The sequence below is a fragment of the Clytia hemisphaerica genome, unplaced genomic scaffold (assembly GCF_902728285.1).
Source record: "Clytia hemisphaerica strain Z4C2 unplaced genomic scaffold, Clytia hemisphaerica genome assembly, whole genome shotgun sequence".
In the NCBI taxonomy this organism is placed as follows: domain Eukaryota; kingdom Metazoa; phylum Cnidaria; class Hydrozoa; order Leptothecata; family Clytiidae; genus Clytia; species Clytia hemisphaerica.
The window spans coordinates 342,114-362,160 of NW_027104248.1; the positions used below are offsets into that span (position 1 = coordinate 342,114).

At 34.0% G+C, this 20,047-nt stretch overlaps 5 protein-coding genes and 1 long non-coding RNA gene across 6 annotated transcripts; all 6 read right to left on the minus strand.

Moving 5' to 3' along the window:
• Positions 1 to 546: 546 nt before the first annotated feature.
• On the minus strand, positions 547 to 2,214 carry LOC136816435 (uncharacterized). The gene is made up of 3 exons (XM_067072759.1): positions 1,835 to 2,214; positions 1,597 to 1,689; positions 547 to 1,409 (listed from the first exon to the last, which is right to left on the minus strand). The coding sequence occupies exons 1-3, from the start codon at positions 2,160 to 2,162 to the stop codon at positions 883 to 885; spliced, it is 948 nt and encodes a 315-aa protein (XP_066928860.1). The 5' UTR covers positions 2,163 to 2,214; the 3' UTR covers positions 547 to 882.
• Positions 2,215 to 3,765: 1,551 nt separating this feature from the next.
• LOC136816511 (interferon alpha-inducible protein 27-like protein 2A) lies at positions 3,766 to 4,303 on the minus strand. The gene is made up of 2 exons (XM_067072853.1): positions 4,146 to 4,303; positions 3,766 to 3,962 (listed from the first exon to the last, which is right to left on the minus strand). The coding sequence occupies exons 1-2, from the start codon at positions 4,279 to 4,281 to the stop codon at positions 3,766 to 3,768; spliced, it is 333 nt and encodes a 110-aa protein (XP_066928954.1). The 5' UTR covers positions 4,282 to 4,303.
• A 1,595-nt stretch (positions 4,304 to 5,898) lies between these two features.
• Positions 5,899 to 6,878, minus strand: LOC136816436 (interferon alpha-inducible protein 27-like protein 1). Its single transcript, XM_067072760.1, has 3 exons — positions 6,794 to 6,878; positions 6,403 to 6,561; positions 5,899 to 6,214 (listed from the first exon to the last, which is right to left on the minus strand). The coding sequence occupies exons 1-3, from the start codon at positions 6,852 to 6,854 to the stop codon at positions 5,946 to 5,948; spliced, it is 489 nt and encodes a 162-aa protein (XP_066928861.1). The 5' UTR covers positions 6,855 to 6,878; the 3' UTR covers positions 5,899 to 5,945.
• Positions 6,879 to 7,908: 1,030 nt separating this feature from the next.
• Positions 7,909 to 10,082, minus strand: LOC136816512 (interferon alpha-inducible protein 27-like protein 2A). Its single transcript, XM_067072854.1, has 3 exons — positions 10,073 to 10,082; positions 9,397 to 9,468; positions 7,909 to 8,160 (listed from the first exon to the last, which is right to left on the minus strand). Exons 1-3 carry the CDS (start codon positions 10,080 to 10,082, stop codon positions 7,952 to 7,954), a joined length of 291 nt encoding a protein of 96 aa, XP_066928955.1. The 3' UTR covers positions 7,909 to 7,951.
• Positions 10,083 to 10,136: 54 nt separating this feature from the next.
• LOC136816439 (uncharacterized) lies at positions 10,137 to 18,181 on the minus strand. The gene is made up of 3 exons (XR_010847930.1): positions 18,053 to 18,181; positions 11,107 to 11,182; positions 10,137 to 10,163 (listed from the first exon to the last, which is right to left on the minus strand). It is a non-coding gene; the product is annotated as an uncharacterized lncRNA (long non-coding RNA).
• LOC136816438 (uncharacterized) lies at positions 11,966 to 16,575 on the minus strand. The gene is made up of 3 exons (XM_067072761.1): positions 13,135 to 16,575; positions 12,787 to 12,888; positions 11,966 to 12,581 (listed from the first exon to the last, which is right to left on the minus strand). The coding sequence occupies exons 1-3, from the start codon at positions 13,343 to 13,345 to the stop codon at positions 12,136 to 12,138; spliced, it is 759 nt and encodes a 252-aa protein (XP_066928862.1). The 5' UTR covers positions 13,346 to 16,575; the 3' UTR covers positions 11,966 to 12,135.
• Positions 18,182 to 20,047: the final 1,866 nt, after the last annotated feature.

Consider the following 20,047-nt stretch of genomic DNA (forward strand, 5'->3'; position numbering starts at 1 on the left):
TATCGATAAATAATAATAACAAAAATAAAAATACTAACAAATTCTTGACATTCATGATGTAATCTTTTATACGGAAACACTTATCTGATATTCCGATGGCGGATTGGCGGCCGCCCACGCTAAAGCTCTAAAGGGAGCGGGCCAATTTCCCATCGGAGAGGAATGATAGTCGGCCTTTGATGTACCGCACCCCCAGTCGGGTTCAACAGCCCTTGACCGTAAACCTAGAAGTATTTCAGTTGGACCCGCAAATCCCCGAAAACGAGGGCTGGGTTACCAGACCCCCCGCTGCAAACCTTCCAGATGTTGAAAATTTTCCCGACCTTCAGAGCTTTAGCGTGTCGGATGAAAATTTCACCATCTGTGGGTGCCAGATAACGGAAACACCCGAAGAACACCATTTGTGGCAAATGCCCGGTGTTCTTCAGGTGTTTCCGTACAAAAGATTACGTCATGAATATCAAGAATATAAATAAGATTCTGGCAGCGACTTGTGATGGTTTGAAACAAACTATTTAGTCTCTGCATAAATATGGCTAATTTTAATTTCTATTGTTTAATAAATTAGTTTTTGGTACGTGATTTGAATTGTTTCATTTACAGACACGTAATTTGTGCAATGTTAACAGTTTACTACAGTAATGTCTCTCTAAGGTATACTTTAGCATTAAAGGGAAGTAAAATCCTGAGCAAAATCTACATAAATTTTTGTCTAACTCTTTTTCAAACTCAACTGTTTGTAAAATAGTGTAAAATATTTGACCGTTTTAGAAATAATTAGAAATCATAAAAGAAAATCAATCTTCGAAAACAAACTTACTAGTTGTTCATAAAACTCGATGAATGAAAGCGTCACTTTCCTATTTCATTGGAGTGGTGCTTTCATAATTTTGAAGGATCTTTGGGCAAAGCTTTTAAGATTCGCCATGCTTCATTATTAACGAGATATTCTTTTGTGAATTGTAATGACAGAATACCACCGGGTGCTATTGGAAGCTTCCTCTCCTCTTTACAAAGTGAATTGAAATCATCTTCCTTTTCCTTAGTAGATTCAATGCCAATAAGATTTTTACCTACATCCATTTGTTCTGTGTTTATTCCAAAATTTGTTTTCACGTATTTTGATACTGTTGAAAAGTCGTCCCATTTCTGACCTTCCCTGTAGAAAATTACCAGCTTCATATTCAGATCTGGATTGAATACTTGTTCTTTAGCCTCGTCAGTTAATACAGCTCCGGTGATTTTACCTCCAGCCACAACTGTTGAAGATGCTGCACCACCAACAGCAACATTTCCAGCCACGCTCAAACCACCAGCACCAGCACTTTGTAGCAAAGAAAACACACCAGTTGTTGTTCCCTTGTATAATATCGGCTGAATGGTTGCTGCCAAACTGTTTGCTGCAATGCCTGAGATAAAGACACAGAAAGAATACTGATATATTGTATTTAGAATGTTTCAGCTTATTTTTTCAACAAAATAAATAAAAAGTTCTTCGATATTAATGTGAAAAATAAACATGAATTCATAATTTCCATTAGTTAAGAATTATTACATGGTATATTGTGTCTGAGAATATGATTTAAAATCTCATACCAGCTTTTGCAAATCCAAGTGCACCTAGACAATATGGAAGAACAAGGGGTGCTGTGACTCCAGCAAATGCCGCAATACCTATCCATTTCATCCCTAAGAATAGAACATGTTAAACATCAAAATGATTTCAAAAAAGATTGTGAGAGACTGCGCTAGATATTGAACTCATAAACTTGTGTGACCAAAACACAAATGCTGTATACCTCATATGCTACGGCCACTACCACACAATACTTACATGAATAATCAGCCACACTGAAATAGATTGCAGGGTAATGAAAATCTGATTGTGCACCAGAGACAATTTTGGCGAAGTCAGTTTGATTGGATTCAGAAAACTCCAAATGACCAATATCCTTGTAACCTAACTCATCTAATAAATTTTGAATTTCTTCAATTTGATCTATTGGTGTTTTGTTAACATGAAATAAAAATGGCTGACGATATCCAAGCCATCTTTTTGCATCATTGTACGTTGTATCAACTCTATCTTTCAGATAATAGTCATAGTTTTGTCTCACGTAATAATTATAATTATCTTTTGTTGTGTTCCAAAGCCATTCCATTTTTTTAATCTTTTACCTAAAAATCAAAAATTGTGATGATTTGTAAGCCACTGTCACTTCTTTAAAAACAATAACTTTAAGAACACTGTATAGCTAAAAAAAATAGAATAATTAATAAAATAAATGATAGGAAAATTAAATAGGATAATAAAATGGTCATAAATATTGTTACATTTTGCATTTTATATCATTTTTTTTTAATCATAACTCAATAAAATTCTATTACATAAATAAAAATATAGAAGTTTAGACAATAGACAATTACATAAATAATATGATTACAACTCCCATACACACAACAAAATTAAATACATCTTTAGAATATGTTAGATAAGATGAGCAACTATTCACTTCAGTAAGATTGGATGACTGTATTTACAATTTGGCATTTGTACAAATTTGACTTTCATAGAGAAAGTCACTATCGGACTCATTCACATATACCCAATCATAAAAAAATGGGACCAAATACTTATCAAACCGTGGGGGAGGGGGCGCTCATACGCCGCCCTTAAGGGTAGAATTTTCGAGACCCTCGAAATGCATTGTATCAAGTACACTCTTGATAGAATGCACTACAATGGTCTTATTTTAGCTGGATACACTGTAAGGGTGTGTTTAGGGACTGCTGAATCGCAAGTCTGACGGTAAAAATCTGATCATATCTTTATAGTCCTGACTCGCACCCATTTTGATTTATTTTGCACATTGTGTCGACACTTAAATCAAACTACACTGTAAGGAAGAGAAACGTTCGGTAAAATGTACTGTAAGGATACTTTTTCACTGCTCAAAGGCTGCACTGCAAGGGTCCGATTTTTGGAAGCCATTTTTTTGGCGGCACATGACGTCATTTAGAAATCGAGTGCCCCCCTTGTCTAAAATACTTTAAACACTTTTTAACGACCCGAATCAAGAAATTTTATTGTACATTAATTCATTTTCCACACTATTTTACTTTATTTTGATGATTGTCTAGAGATAGAATTAGAGACTTCAAGGGGAGAACCTTTGTGTTTGAAGACAGGCACAACTTTAGATATTTTTAGAGGGAAAAATACCACTGAGAAAGGAGTAGTTTATCAGCGCCGATATTGGCACAGAAATATCAAGTCTTAAAAGTTTAAGGATTTTTATAGGAATACTTTCAGGACCACTTGCTTTATTTATTGAGAAAGAGCCAATCACCTACGCAATTTCTTGATAAGTGGTTGGTGCTAAGAGGATGGAATGCAGATTTGGATCTTTCATGAAACTGCTGAAGTGATTGTAAGAAGGCGGCATTTTTTCACGAATAGAATCAGCTATAGTAGTGAAAAAATCATTGAAGGAATTGGCTACTTTCTCAGGATCTGATGTCAAAGAGTCACCTGTGATGATTGAAATGGGTGATTCTGAGTTAGCCCTATTCTGAGATAGCTTAATCTCTACAACAGATCTGGTATATTATACTTTTTGTATGATTGCTACTTAATTGCTATATGAATAAAAGATCAGAAACACAAGAAACTACATACCTCTGCCACCCTTTCTACCACAGTCAACAAAAGCAACAAAATTCATAATAATCTTATAAATCACCTGGAAACACTACACCGTAGATCTAGGTAGATGTTTTGTCTTTAGAATCAGTGCCTAAAACTTTGCATGTAGCTGCTGCACCAGCTCCTCCAATCACTACTTGTGTAGCAGCACCCATACCAGCAGCACCAGCACTTGTGGCAGCAGAAAACAATCCAGATGTTGCTCCACCATAAACTGCACCTTGAACCCAAGCTGCAGCACTTCCAGCAGCAACACCTATAATCAAAAGTAAATCAAATTATTTTTGAAAAACTGAGCTTGTTAATAAAACAGACAATTCTCTTAGAATCACTTGAATTTATCTTACTTTTATATCATTGAGTTTTTCGTTAGGGATCTAAGACATCAGGCATTTTCTAGTCAAAAATAGTATCATCTTGAATATTCAAGTACACCTACCAGAAGCTGTAAAACCTGCAGCCGGTAAAGCTACCGTGGCCAATCCTACAGCTGCAACACCTCCAGCAGTTGCCTTAGCAACATTCCTAGCAGTAAAATAATCCGACCAACTAGTCTCATCCACTTTTTCAGCCATCACTATAAAAGAATAAAAAGCTGGTTTATATTTCTTTAGTTTAAAAATGTATTACAAATGTTATAGAAACACTTTCGGCGACAATGTTAATACCTCTATATTCTAAAAAAATAAAAAGTGTCAACAGAAGAAGAGATTAATTGTTTGAAACAATAAGAACGTACCTATTTAGCCCTGTGATGAGCAATACCAGTCTTTTAATATTTCTATATACTTTTAACTTTTACCCCTGCAAAATAAAGAAATAAAACAAATTTAATGGAATTGATCATTTGCATTTTTCTAAAAGAATGACAGCGAAAAGTATCCTAAGATATTTATATTCAAGAGATTTTAAAGCTCATTTCAGCTGATTAGAGGGAGAATTTCACTATCTCGTCATCAATTCCCTCATTTGTCGATTTTAACTTCACTCAAAGCTTTTGAAAATAGCTGGTTATCTTTTTTGAACTTAACCTATTTTATACTATTCTATAATTTATATTCAAATCATCATTCTTTGTTGTGCACGAATTAAGCCCAAAATTTGCACTTTTTTGAGTTGTTCACTATCTCTTATTAGCTTTTCCATACTTTTACCTGTTATAACTCGAAAACCTACAACAATTACTAACACATTATTTATCTATAACTTAACTATAAGTAACGGCCATTTATGATGTACCATTTTAAAACTATTGCTATAGTAACCAAATTAAAGTTCATGCAGAAGATGAGATGTTGATAAACACAGAAAATATTTTTCATTTCTAAAATATTCTCTTGCTATTGCTGAGGTCGATTGAATAAATTGTTTGTTTTGGTTCGATTTTCATTCGAAAGACACTATAATCAAATAAGAAACAACTTGAGTGATAATGAATTGAAATGACTTGATCCATTCTGAGAGCTGAGTTCTAACATGAAACAAAAATGGCTAGCGGTATCCAAGCCATCTTTTTGCATCATTGTATGTTGTATAAGCTATATCTTTCAGATAATAGTCAAAATTATGTTACACATAATAATTGTAATATTTATTGCACGGTACCGAGTACATTATGGGATAAATTCGTCGAAATTTTTCTCTACCTTTACCTCTAGACAGGGGGAGGATTGTAAAAATTCTGAATAATGCACGAAAAGTTCTGAGGAAAAATTCTGAAAAAAAATTCAAAAAATTATGAAAATTGCCAATTTTTTAGTACCAAATTAGTAAAAATATTCTCAAATTTTAGTCTGGATACCACCTTTTTGGTATTTTAGCAAGATACGAAACTAAAAGGATTTTTAAGTTTTTAGGGTATACCACCACGTCATTAAAAATTATCGTAAAATTGTAAAAAATATGATCTCTAGCTTACCAGAACCCATTTTTGAAGGCGGTCTTAGCTAATCAGATTACTCGTATTTTTTATGTTGATCATAATCGTAATTATCTTTGGTTGTGTTCCAAAGCCCATCATTCCATGTACGTTTTATTTCTTACCTAAAAGAATAATTATTATGAAAATTGTACAATGCAAAAATCAGGATTATAATGTTTGAGAAAAATAAAAAAATTTAGGAAACTAAATTATACGAAACTATCAAAAGCATAAATTTATTATTCTAATTACAAAATAAAAACTCAAAAATATGGTAAAGTAAAAAAAACACAATTACAAAAAACATGGCTACAGCAATCAACAATAAATTGACGATGCAATATACCTTATTACACGAATAAGGAATCCAAATAAATCAAACTCATTCCATTTCTTTGGCTTTTCCTTCTTTTTCATCATCTCCCCAAGGTAATTGCCAGCTATACCTCCTGTCAATCCAAGAGCACACTTACTAAAAATACCTAACCCACTCACACCAGCACTTTGAAATACAGAAAAAGCACCAGTTGTCGCAGCACCATAAAATGCACTTTGAATTCCAGCAGCAAGACTACTAGCTGCTATTCCTGTAAAATAAGACAAATCAATGAATCACAAACTGCTGATTTATTTCTGACAAAAATTAAAGAAAGTTTTATTTCTCAGTTAAATGTTTCCGTTTCATACCAGACACATATTTTATATCAGGAAGGTGTCTACCTATATGATATGATGTGTGATATTTAAACTCTTATTTAATAACAAAACCTTTAACCTGCAGAAGTGAACCCTAAGGCAGACAAAACAGCTGGGCCAGCCAAAATAACAAGTCCACCACCAATAACAGCACCACCAGCTTTATACAAGAGACGGGACTCTTCCTTCTTCTGCAAGGACCATACTTCTTGCTTTTTGTTTTGCTGAAGTTTGTACACTGAAAAAGAAAAGAGAAATGATGGACAAGTAACAAATCAAAACAAAATTAACCTGACGAATTGAATTTTTCTCGTAAATCTTTTTGTGTAACCGAATTCATTGTATAACAGCTCTGAATTTAAGTTAGTCTATGCTCTTTCTAAGGTCGAAAAATTTAGAATCCAATTTCAAACTTGTAGTACTTAAAATAATTTCTTTTTTGAAACACTCAGCACGTTAAGAATACAAACCTGTAACAGCAGTCAGTGGTATTGCAAAACAAATGAGTGCAGTTTTGAATATTCTTTTCATCTTTTTATATTTTCATTCTGAATTTTCTCTAAAAGAAATATATTGAGTATATATAGTCAAAGATCAAGCAAAGTGATAAAAAGTCATCTTTCTATTATTGAAGTTTGAAATGATAAGGAATGATAACTATTGTCCTTTCTTTAAGTCTGCGATCTTATTTCTACCACGTAGAAACCACCCTCAAGGGAATTACTCTGACACGGGAACAGCAACATTAACATGGTTTTCACATGCTAGCAACAAACTATGCTTGTTGACGATAAAAAAAATATCATAATAATAAAGACTCACCAAAGTTAAAGTCTGGAAAAACAAACCAAAAATAACAATAATTATATTTCAAGATAATCACAAAATTTACAAAAAGTATACAAATACACACCTCAGACCAGCTGAAAATGCAAAAATATATCAGTAACAATTTTAAGAAATTTAAATTTAAACAACAACAAAATAACTAGATTACTGATTTAAAGACTGAACATGGATTTCTCGGGGCGATAGATATTCTTAATGCTGTCAGTGAGCGAGTCTCAAAATGAAAACACAACAAATTTATTAACACTATGTCTAAATGTCTATGTTTATGTTATGTTTTACAAAAATCTAATTCAAGTAATTCAAGTAGAATTTGGAAAACATTTTAAAAGTTGTTGTCAAGTTTTTTGGTCCCTGAACAACGACAATTAAGTTGCAGATACTTTCACCAAGGTAACAAAGTGCAAAGGAGACCATCAACAAAATCAAATTTCTTGGTAAGTTGAAAAATATTAAACTACAAAAAAAACATTGGAAATCCAATTCGGTCAAACAGTGCCACATATTGAACATCATCTTAAATTAGATGATGGTCAGTATGTGACGTCTACGTTTTGGAAACCAATGTTCTCATACATCAGAGAGAAGACACTATGTTGACTTTTATCCAATAAACAAAGTCATGCTAATGCCTTCAAATGTTTGTGTAGACACCTGCACCAAGCAGATCAAAATATTGTTAGTATAAAAAAAATAAAGAGTGACCATGAAAATAAATTTAAATTGAACAACTTTTATGCTAAGTACGAAAAAAAAAGAGAAAAATTAATAGGAAATTTTCATTCTTTGTCACATTTTTCGGGCTTGGCATCACATGAAGAACCAGCAAATTTGTATGTAGCTGCTGCAGCAGCTCCTCCAATCACCGCTTTTGTAGCAGCACCCATGCCAGCAGCACCAGCACTTGCAGCACCAGAAAACAATCCAGATGTTGCTCCACCATAAACTGCACCTTGAACCCAAGCTGCAGCACTTCCAGCAGCAACACCTTTAATCAAACCAGGGTAAGCATTGTTAAATGTTTGAATTTAAACTGTGTAGTAGTAGGGGGCAAACCCTTAACATCCGTGACATTTTTTATGATATAGAAGACAAACTAAAATAAGATAAACAATGTAGAGGACTTTTAAGTGGATATAGTCGATTTCCCAACCTACCGTTAACTGCTCTAACTTGGGACGATTGGTCAAAACATGGGACTGTTGATAATCTGGCCTATATTTTCACTTACTGTTTAATATCTTTGACGACAAATTTGTTTTGATAACTCCACCAAGTTTATCAATCATACCTTCTGTCATAATATGTCACGATAACTTTCACTGATAGCGCTCCCTTTTTAACTTTTTTGTTTCCATTCAAAATGAACAGACGTTGATTGGAGAATTAGAGAATGCCCGCCGCCTAACCGCCTATTGCCCGATGGGATAAACAAATGATGAGTGTGTAACTCGTCGCGCGAGTGACGTCAATCGCTCCATCGTGATCCACTACAAATTTTTTTCATATTTCGATTTTAAAAGCCTACTCGGTGCGAAAGAGAAATTGTGTATGTTTTAATACGCCGTTCATTAACTCAAATTAAATGACTTTGGAGGTTCGGTAAAATGGTGACCGAATTGCCGTCCCATGTTTTGTCAGATAGTCCCAAGTTAGAGCAGTTGACGGTATCTTGAGAAAATTAAAGTCAAAGTTGCGTTTTGATGTCATTTTCAGTCGATTTACTCAAGTGGCGTTTGGAAATTGACTATATCTACTTAAAAGTCATCTATATCATTTATTGATAGCTTTTGGTTGGGTATTAGTGGTTTCAGGTTTTGTTGACTTTGAAATTTCGTCAAATTTTTTATGAAAAGGGGTTTTGCCTATGATTTCAATTTTTTAGTCCTAAAAGGTTTTCTTAGGCCAAAGTAAAAAACCCCTTCACAAAAAATTCTTTAAATACTTCAGTCTTTGAAATAGACCAGGTTTGAGTTTTGTATAAAAGATGCCACAGGTCCTAAGGGTTTGCCCCCTACTATTAATGTTTCTAGACAATTGCTGTGTTGATACTAGAATTTGCTATTCACATTCCCTTTATCGCAACAGGGACTAGCCCTAAAAAATGATATAATTTATCAAATTCCCATCTGAAAAAGAATTGTTTTGCCGCTTCAACAAAAAAGTTACAATTCTTTAGTTTTTGAAACCAATATCACACTATCGAAAAGGAATTTAAACCTACCAGAAGCTGTAAAACCTGCAGCAGGTAAAGCTGCCGCGACCACAATTGGAGCTGCAACACCTCCAGCTGCTGCTATACCAACATTTTTAATGGTACAATAATCCAACCAACTACCGGGTGACCCACGAAAAAGTTCGGACCTTTCTCGGCGTCTTGAGGCCGAACAAATATCCCAAAGTGCTCGTAATTTTGGTATTTAAAAAGTAGATATCCTAACTTAAAATTTGAGCTATCACTTTTTAAATTTGACCAACTAGTTCTCTACTTATGACCTTTAAAACTCAAAATTCACTTTTCGGAAAGTGTAAAAAACACGTAAAAAAGAGGTATTAAATTAATGCAATCAATTAGAAAATCTCTTATAAATTGACTTATTTAACTAGTTTTATGACATTAATAATTATTAAAAACACCTTTGAAAGTAGTTTTTGTTTAAAACAAGACTAGTTTTTATCAAAATTGGCACTTTCAAGGAATTTTCTCAAAAACTGTATATCAAAAACGTCTAAAAATACCTAATTTGATACCCCTTTTTTACCTGTTTTTTACACTTTCCGAAAAGTGAATTTTGAGTTTAAAAGCTCATAACTAGGGAACTTGTGCGTCAAATTTAAAAAGTAATGGCTCGGATTTTAAGTTAGGATATCTACTTTCTAAATAATAAAACTCCAAGCACTTTTGGACATTTTTTCGGCCTCAAGACGCCGAGAAACGTCCGAACTTTTTCGTGGGTCACCCGGTACTTGTGTCCTTTATTTCAGCCATGGCTATGAAAAATGTTAAGATGTAACTTAATCTTTAGGTAGCAAAAAAACTTTTTCGGTGGTACTTTTAATATCTTACAATCTTAGGAGAATAACAGATTATTTCAATCCTATGGCCCCCAAAATGTAGATCGTTATTAAAATGAGGGTTATAACCCTTCGATTAGTCAGAATCAGACGATTTCAGTTTGTTTTGAAAGAATGGTGGTTATATCTAAAAATGAGTATGTTTCTGCAGGTTTCTGAAGATTTAAAACAAATTCAAAATAACATATTTTGGTCTGAAAGAAGTATTACAGCACCAAAATTGGATAAAAATTGCACATAACTTACTCTAGCTCCTTGAATATTGAAAAAAAAACTAGAAAATGGAATATAGAAAATTAAAGCATTTGTGACTTTAGAATATGAGTAAAAGATATAGCATCTTAAAGGTCAACTAGTATTTTGGGGGCCCTAGAACCAGCATTGAGAAAACCGAAAATTCTAAAAATGAGCAACAGCAAAAAATCTTTGAATTCTGTTCTTATCAAACTTGGCTTAATAGTTTTATAAGAAAACATTAACATTATACATAAAAATTTTCACTGAATCATGAATCAGCAAAAATGGCAAATCCTGTCATTTTTTTTGCAAAATATAGGAGAAAACTAAAAGGGTCAGAATTTCATATTCTCAATTTAAAGAGGTCTCTAGATATCACTAAAATTGCAAACCTATGTTTTTAGGACCATTTGAAAAAAGCTACCCATCTTTAAGCGATCAAAAATTGTTTTTGAAGTTGAAAATTTTGAAAAAGAACTTTCTGGAAATAAAGTAGAGATGTTAAAGTTTTGCATGCAGCAAAAATCTTTGTAAAACTTCTTTTCCTCTGCATTTGAGAGAAATCTTAAGTTTGAACGACGTTTTAGGGGCCATATACTGTAACAAAAAGAAAGCAAAATACCTGGTCCTGTGATGAGCAATAACATGAAAATGAATGTAATTGATCTATTTTTCATCATTTTGATATTGTCACTACACTATAATAAAAAGTAATATCATTGTATTGAATGGTGACAAAATAAACATTTCCCATAATACACCTTCTTGGCAACCAGTCCTTTTATCTACGCCCTTGTCTATTTTAATGCATTTAAAGGTTGTTATTTAACCTAAATAATAAAAAAGACAATCTTAATTTCCATGCACAATAAGATTAAAGATTTAATATCATTATAATATAAATTATTAAAAATACAAAAATATGATTCGACCCACAAACAAATTCTGTCAGTTTCTTGAGGTCTTGCAAAGTAACAAGTGTCCTACACTGCTTGAGAATACAGTATTAAAATAAAAATTGAGTTATTACTTTATAACTTTAACACGCAAGTACTAAGTTCACTTTTCTCGATAAGTGTAAAAACTTAAAGATTTCATAGTAAAAACATCTTAAATTGTGAAAGGGTACCCTTATATACGAAATAAATCTGAGTTAAAAATCTATCTGTAAAAATATTTAGTAAATAGTTAGGCTACCATAAATATAAATTTATAATAATTTTAGGATCAGGATCATGCTCTATAATAAAATGTATATAATAATTTTCTTTGAATTGACTTTAAAAATGACACTAGAAAACGTCTCCCCCTCTCCTGGGTGTCAAAAGTTCAACAAGGTTATGCAAAATCATCTGAAAGTGAAAGTAACACATTATGCTTTTTATCTAGGATCAGATTTAGCAATTCAAGAATTCCTCTAGTTCTCTAATTTCTCTATTTCTGGATTTAAAAAAATTATGAGCTACTCTTTGAGTATCTAATAAATAGAAACTTCATTAAAAGAATCATTTTTCTTTACAAAAAAATTCAACACTGACAGCAATTTCGTTAATGTACATTGGAATAAGCTTCTTTTGATGTATAACATAGTACCCCTAAACTAGTCCGATTTGTTTGCATTGGCTCACAGAAAAGTTGGACGTGCCAGAACTCACTCGAGTTTAATATAACTATCTTTAAAATATACCAAAACTGTTGGTTTCAAAGCTTCAAGAGACCCTATTGCTGTTTGAAACAAATCCTTGGCCATAATACTCCAAGGTACATAATTTGGATCTTCTTTAATTCCCAACTTCTTATCTGTAAAAGTTTTAATTTTCTTTTTGTCTTCATTTTTAACATTATTGTTATTTCTAGCCCACCTAGAAAGTATACCAATCACAGCAGGTTTTCTAACTAAAGCTGTTTCATTTGCACCAGCTCCTGCAGCTGCTGCTAAACCTGCACCAGCGCTAGCACCTGCTAAACCAATAGCAGTATTCCCAAAAATTCCAATGCCAACAGCTCCAGCACTTTGAAGTATAGAAAAAATTCCACCAGTTGCACCTCCATAAAATGCACTTTGAGCAGCTGCAGCAGCACTTCCTGAAGCAACACCTAGCAAAATAAGTTTACCTTTTTAATAAAATACTTTTTCAATATAAATAACTTGATTTGAATTTATTTACTCTAAAAACTGAAATAGCACGTCACAGAAAATCTCTCATTCTGGAAAGCTGGAATAACAAATTCAACGAAGAAGTTAAAATTTGGCTCTATCAAACCATAAGAAAACAAAACAACAAAAAACCAGAATCAATACCTCCTGATGTAAATCCTGCTGCTGTGAGAACAAGGGGTGCAGCTACAACAGATGCAAGTCCTACTCCAAATGAGATACCTGCTATTTTTCCAATACGTTTCCCTAAAAAGGACCAAAATCAACAAGGAAATAATGCAGTTGGCATAGGTGATAGTTAGTCTTTTATGTATAATTTCATCAATTTATTTATTTATAAGAAAATTATTGTTGATCTGAAATAAACCTTTTGCTTTTTATTGCACTGTCACGATTCGGCAAAGTAAAAACAAAACGTCATTGAACATAAGACAGTGTTCAAAGCATAACTATACTAATACTAAAGAAAAAATTTCCGAAATATTTACTTACAGTTTACTTTCCCTTCTGCACAAAACAAAATAAAGGGTGTTGTCAAGTCATTGCATATTTCTGTTTGAGCTCTTTCTAATTCATCTTCGCTCAGCTCTATACATTGCACATTCTCATTGAAGCCACCTTTTTTCAAATCTTCCAAAATGTTTGGGATAATTGGTTCATCAATTGATAAATAAAAAATAGCTGGGTTTTCAAATACTTCCATGCCTAGTAAAATCTTTTAAAAGTAAACAAGCTTTATTCTTATGGACCTACATGATAATAAAATTAAACATTTTTGAGAAAATAATTTGGAAATTATAATGAAAGCATACATCTATTGGGAGAACCTTGATTGGGAGATTTTTGAGAAGTTCCTGAACATTCCATAGTGTTCCTGGAACGTTCCAGTACCTCCAGGAAAAACAGGTACAGCTTTTCCTAACCGAGGATTTGAAGAGGTCAGGCTTTAAACTGACAATTGAATTTTAATTATAAGTGTGTGCACCAATTCAAATGTTATGTTATCATTATCATTGTCTTGATATATATCAATGTCTTCAAAATTTTCAGGGTGGTATAATAGCATAAATAGAAAAAACATAATTAAAATTTGAGAGGATTCTGTTTGACAGAACTTAAGAAAATTTCAAAAAACCAACTTTCCCCAAGGAAACACAGGCAAAAAACGGGTTTCTCCCAGAGACCAAACTGTGGAGAGCAACAAAATATGCACTAGTAACCGTTTTGCAAAATATGGGAAGTGTATTATGTAGCGAGAATGGGCCTTCGGGCCTGATGTCACTTAAATTTATAGATAGATATGGATTATATTATCTATCCAGACATTGTCAATCAAACAAGTTCAAAAAACAAAAATCACAACACAATAGAAACAATCGAACGGCCGATTACTGGATAATATTTGATTGTGTTTGAACAACGTTCTATTTGTTAAATTGATTCTCAATTACGTTTGATTGTGATGCAATATTGTTTGACAAGATTGATTACAATTAATTTGGCCCACTCCTTTAGAGCATTAGCGTGGGTAGCCGCAAATACCCACCAATACGTCATTGGAAAATCAGATACAAGTGAACGGATAAGTCAGTTAGTCACACTGGGAAATCAAGCTTTCAAAAAAAACAACAGTCATCTACAGGATGTATTTGCAACAACGAGGATAAGAGTTGCCTAATCAAGTTCAAGATCCCAAGACAATTAATTAAAACTTGAAAACTTGAAACAACCCAAAATGACAGATTAACAACGTGCAGCAGCCAGCTAACAAACCAACCAAAATTTGTTATTCAATTCCTAAGATAGCTCTTTGATTTGTTAGGCCTTGATTACAGGCTTAAGTAAAAATGAAAAATAATTCCACACACGTAAATAGGTTAGTTAGTTAGTTACTTGGCAAGTTGTTCTTCAAATTAGTAGTTTAGGAGAGCGCAATGATCAACAGTAACTAATTACTCCACCTAGATTACTCTCCCCCAGTCAGTATAAATGTGATAAATTATCGTGGCCCTAGGTAACTGCTGTGTTATGAAGGACAAAACAATCATATATATGACATTATCATTAAAAATATTTTTGGTGGGTTTTGCTGGAGTAATTAGTTATTCAAGAGACCGTTGCGTTCTCCCGAACAACAATTAGTTTTCAAGGTTGGCTCTGATCAAAATTTCTTATATACGGCTCAAATTTTAACTTCAGTTTTTGAAAATGTTAACTTCTTTAAAAAAAAGTGCCAGTTTACTTTTTCCTGATGGTGGTGATCCTTTAGACAGTCACGGAAATCCTTGCATTTGCACAGGGTTCGACATGCAGCAAATGCAACAGGTCAAAAACGAAAGTGACAAAAAAACACCCGTTGCATTTACACAGAGTGGAAAAATGTTTGACTTGATTATAAAAAAATGCACAGATCAAAATTTTAACTCGTAGACAAAAATTTTCTAAAGGCTAAAGAAAAAAATGTAAATGCCATTTGTCTTCGTTTTAAGTCATTTTCATTTTAAATTTGAGATTTGTTAATTTTCGCGCATTTTGCTTTACACCATAGTGTCCTCCCCCCCCCCTTTATAAAGGGGGGGGAAATCAATTTTCCAGTTTTGAATGGGTGAGGGGGGAAAATGAAAATTTGAATAGTAAAGGGGGGAAAAAAAAGAGGGGGGAAAACATCAATAGTTGGCAAATTTGGTGGGGGAAGTGTGAAATCACTTCAATTTTATCTCAGCAACCAAGGTCAGTCCACATGATATCATGTGATTAGATCATGATTGAAAATTAGCCAATTTTCGTCTATTTTGTCTAGTACTCCTTTTGCAGCAAAATTTTACGTCTGTGTCAGGTTGAAATTTGAGAAATTTATACGGGTATATGGGGGGAAATGATATTTTCAGAATTTTCTGGGGGGAAAGCAAAAAAGAGGGGGGAAACTAAAAAACTGAAAAGTCATAGGGGGGAAAAAAAGAGGGGGGAGATTTAAAAAAATCAAGAATTTGGTGGGGGGAACAAACCCTGGAGGACACTATGTACACGTTCTAGCTCATTTGCACAGGGTTGGAAAAAATCGATGAAACCGTTGCAAATGCACACCCCGTGCAAATGGGCCATTCCAGAAAATTTTTGTTATATACCCATCCGTCGGACGACATGCATTTTTAAATTTTTTCTAGCCTCGGAAATAATTTTTCTTTCACAGTGCCAGACGATCTCAATTGAACGGAATCCACGATCGAACCAATCGACCAATTGAAATTCGATTGTTGAATGCAATCGAATCTCAATCGAACATCAAAATTTTGGGTAATATTCAATTGGTTCGATTATTGTTCGACTGGTTCGATCTTTTATTCCGTTCGATTGAGATGTCTGGCTTTATTCTTGCAGCTTCCCAACATCCAAGCTCTCAATCATCACAAGCCGAATGAAATTACTTTCGATTTCCCGTAGAAATTATGCGATGAACAATCCGGGATCAATGAATCGACGATCGAAACGCAATCAAACGCAATCGAACATAAATCGAACGCAATCGAATATCAATCGAATATCAATCGAATCTGAAAATTGCGGTAATATTCGATTGAGATTCGATTGCGTTCGACAATCGAATTCTAATCGGTCGATTGCAATCGATTTGGTTCCACTGGTCCGATCGTCGATTCTGTTCGATTGAGATCGTCTGGACAGTGGTGGTCGGAAATTCCGATAAAAATCCATGTACTTTTGCAAAATGCATCGGAAATTCCACTCTTTTTTTCCTTTTTTAATTCAATTGCCTTGGAAATTCATACATTTTCTTCTCTCGCCTTGGAAATTTCGAATTTTGGTGAAAACTTTTGCCCTCGGAAATCCTGTGTCTTCCACCCCCCTGTCAGTGTAGACCTAACTCTTCACACAAAAATTACGGGAAACGCATGTTTGGACTTTGTACCCTATGCTGCACTCAAGCACTTAAGCCAAAGTCCCGCAAAGGCGGGACAAAAATCAGTTTTTTGAAGTTTGCAAAAAAACGCCACATAGAAGATCTTTCAAATTCAGTATGTGAATAGAGCAGTAAAAAATACAACTTTTCTATTTTTCCTTTTTTTTGCAAAAGTTCTAGGAATGAAAATAAAGGGATAATGATGATTGAATACTATCCATTGATGACCCGCGGCACTATCGTACAGCTAGAATCGCTTCGCGTACTCTTCGCTTGAGAAAATGATTGACAGATTGAAGTTCTCGCCGGCGCTGGAGTTCGCGGTGCGTTCTTGGCTCAATCCTCGGACCGCGCTAAAAATGGTAGACTGAGCTGTGATAGATCATTTTGATGGAAGTTGTTGGAATGTTTACAAGGCTCTTGACAGAAAATAGTTTGTTTTATTGTCAATGATGACAGTGTGGTTATTAATTTTGTTAGATCTGACAAATTGACAGTTACATCAAAATGCCTCGAAAATGTCAATATGAAAATTGCGTAATCAGAGAACGTATGTCTCGCTCATTATAAAAAGGCTGAGACAAACTTTCAATAATTGGATTGTAACATCGAGTTAAGTCTCTTTTGTTAAGTCACCAGGGGGTAAATAAAACAGACCTTGATACATTTATCGTTCGTTTCAACTTGATGATTCGTTTAAAACTCAGCCTCCTAAATATTTGGGGTAGGTAAAATATGTACAAAGAAATTCATACTTTTCCAACCCGGCGAATCTTTAAAAAAGAAGCGAACAATAAAATATAATTACCCTTTCCAAATAAACCTCTTCGGTGGCGAGCGTAGTTCTACTCTGACGTAATTGTAAAATTTATGTGATGGAGTTTGACATAGTAATATAATGTTGTTTGGGGAATTATGAAGTTCTCTGGAATTTCGATTGCATTTATTCAGGTTGATTTTTTATGACTTCTAATGGTACTTTTTCTAACGAGTTTGATTACTCTGTTCTCACACTTATGTCTTTTTTTTTCCGTCCTTTTCCGTGATTACTTTTATTTATATTTTTAAAGACAGGTAAGAAGGCATATTGATGTAACTGATTGATGTTTGTAAGTGCACTTTATAGTTTTGATTCACATTGAAGAATCATATTCTGGTTTTCATGTTATTAGATGCTGGCTTAGAGCTTTAGGTCTACACTGCCTGTTACAGACAAATTCTGGAATTGATAATCTGATAACGGCGGTCAATTTGTTCGATTGACACACCCTCTGGATGGACATGACATCCTGACTAAAATTGATTCCAAATGTTTATGGTGAGTCTTGGGTCCTGATCAAAAAAGATTGAATGTCTATGCAAACAACGAATCTGAATGAAAAGCAAAAAGTTGACTAAAAACGTCTATAAAGTCAAAGAAAAAACAAAATGTCACAGTTTTGATGAAATCTGATAAATTCAGCCATAATCATATCAAAATAAAAGCACACTTACCAGCTTACAGCCTCACCTAGAAAAGTGATGACGAGTAATGAAAAAATCATGAAATTTTATGAAATTTCCATTCCCAGAATTGATGAATTTTTTTTCCTCTTTTCGTATTTTCCACCATACAAAATTGAGGTTTCGACGCCATTTTACCAACTGCGAGAATTCTTGGAAAAATTCCCTTCCAAATCGTCCATGTGCGCATGCGTCGGGGGAAAGTACCGCATATACACGGGCGAAGTAAATTTCGTTTAGGCGTTACGCCCGCCGTAAAGTGCGTTGACGACGGTTGGACCGGGGTATATATGGTGTGTGTGGCGCGAATCTATTATCAAGAGCAGCCGCCGGTAGATTTGTTTGAAATATATGTTCTTTTTTTCCAGGAGAGTAAATTTTAGGGATAAATCTAGGAGAGACTTTCCTCAAAACACCCGGTAAAATCCTACCGTGAGTATCACAGCGCGAATAAATTCTCTTTGAAAACTTGACCTCTGATACTCAGGGTAGTAAAATCCAGGGCATCGCCTTAAAAAAATCCAGGAGCACATTTTGAGGAAAAACACATACAATTTTCCAGCGGACAATCTGTTCAAAAAATCCAGGAGCTAAATTGTAAAAAACATAACCAGATGCAAGATTTTTTTCCAGGGAGCTTCATAATTTTCTTAAAAGGTCTCATTTTCTAGGAGCATTTTAACTTTCTTAGAGAATAGCTGTTATATTTTCCCAGGAGCATAATCAATAATATTTCTAGAAAACAGATATACATTTTCCAGAAGTCCCATTTTTTCCCGGAACAGATGATATAATCCAGGAGAGCCCAGGACAGAGCAGATAATTTTTCCCAGGAGAAAGGGATCTTAAGATATTTCATACTTCCTAGCCGGTGACTGTTCTTGTATGTATTATTTATTGTCACGACACACAGCACAAAGAAAGTTAAGGGGGAGAAAGAACCAAAGTCGCAACAACAAAAAATCGATTACAAAACAATCAATAAAGAACGACAAATTTAGCCATCCCACCCAACCCACGATTGACCCTAGAACTAGAAGTGACATCATCCCAGCGATTTCATCATCCCTCTTTGTTTGTTCATGACGCGGGAGATTAACTGCAGGATGGTAAAAGAACGATAAAATACAGCAACAGCAATATGGCTTCTCCGGGGACGGCGTACTATGGTTTGCGAAGTGACGAGCCACAGTTATTAAGGGAGTGGTCATAAAGTATCTACTAGAGGGGCTGGAGGATTTTCCCAAAAATCGGAAAAAGGTTTCACCCCCCCCCCCTTAACCAAGCCAAAAGATTTTCGCACCCCCCCCCCCTAAGAAAAAATCTTAAATCCCCCCTCGTGCATCCTTGCCTTGTTCATAAGTTAAATGAAAGTTGCTGAATTTGTGAAATTGGATGTCAAACATCCCTTCCTGAACTTTAGAATCTCATTTATATCCTTTAATTTTTCTGTGTTCTTTTTGGAAAATTTTTATCGTTGTAAGTGTTATAACCGGTTTGCGCTAAAAGACAATATTTCAAATTTTTTACTTAACCCTCTCATTTAGCTAAAACCTGAAAATTTATGTTCTTAAAAAGCCTATCAAAAAAAATATTAAAAATGACTATAGTGCAGCGCAGTGCAGGGACAATGCACCCCTAGGTGCTTCCTGTTGATGCGGAAGTTATTGAAAATAGGACTTAAAAATTGATTTTTGACTGAATAAATATTTTTCGAATTTATGACGTTCTAAGATTGAAAAATCTCTGATATAAAAATGAAGATCATAGCATTACACGTTTTTTTTAAGAAACTAGTTTTACCAAGCAGCCTCAATGTTTCTAAACTTTTTGACATAATCAGCCTATTTTTCAAGCAAAGAAAAAAAAACATTTGTTTTGATTGGAAGGTTTAAAAAAAAAAAGAATTAAAAAATTTTCTCATTCTCAGCCTCAGCATGTTTATATATTTCTTAGTTTTTAGGCATTCTGAGCCTCATGTTTCTT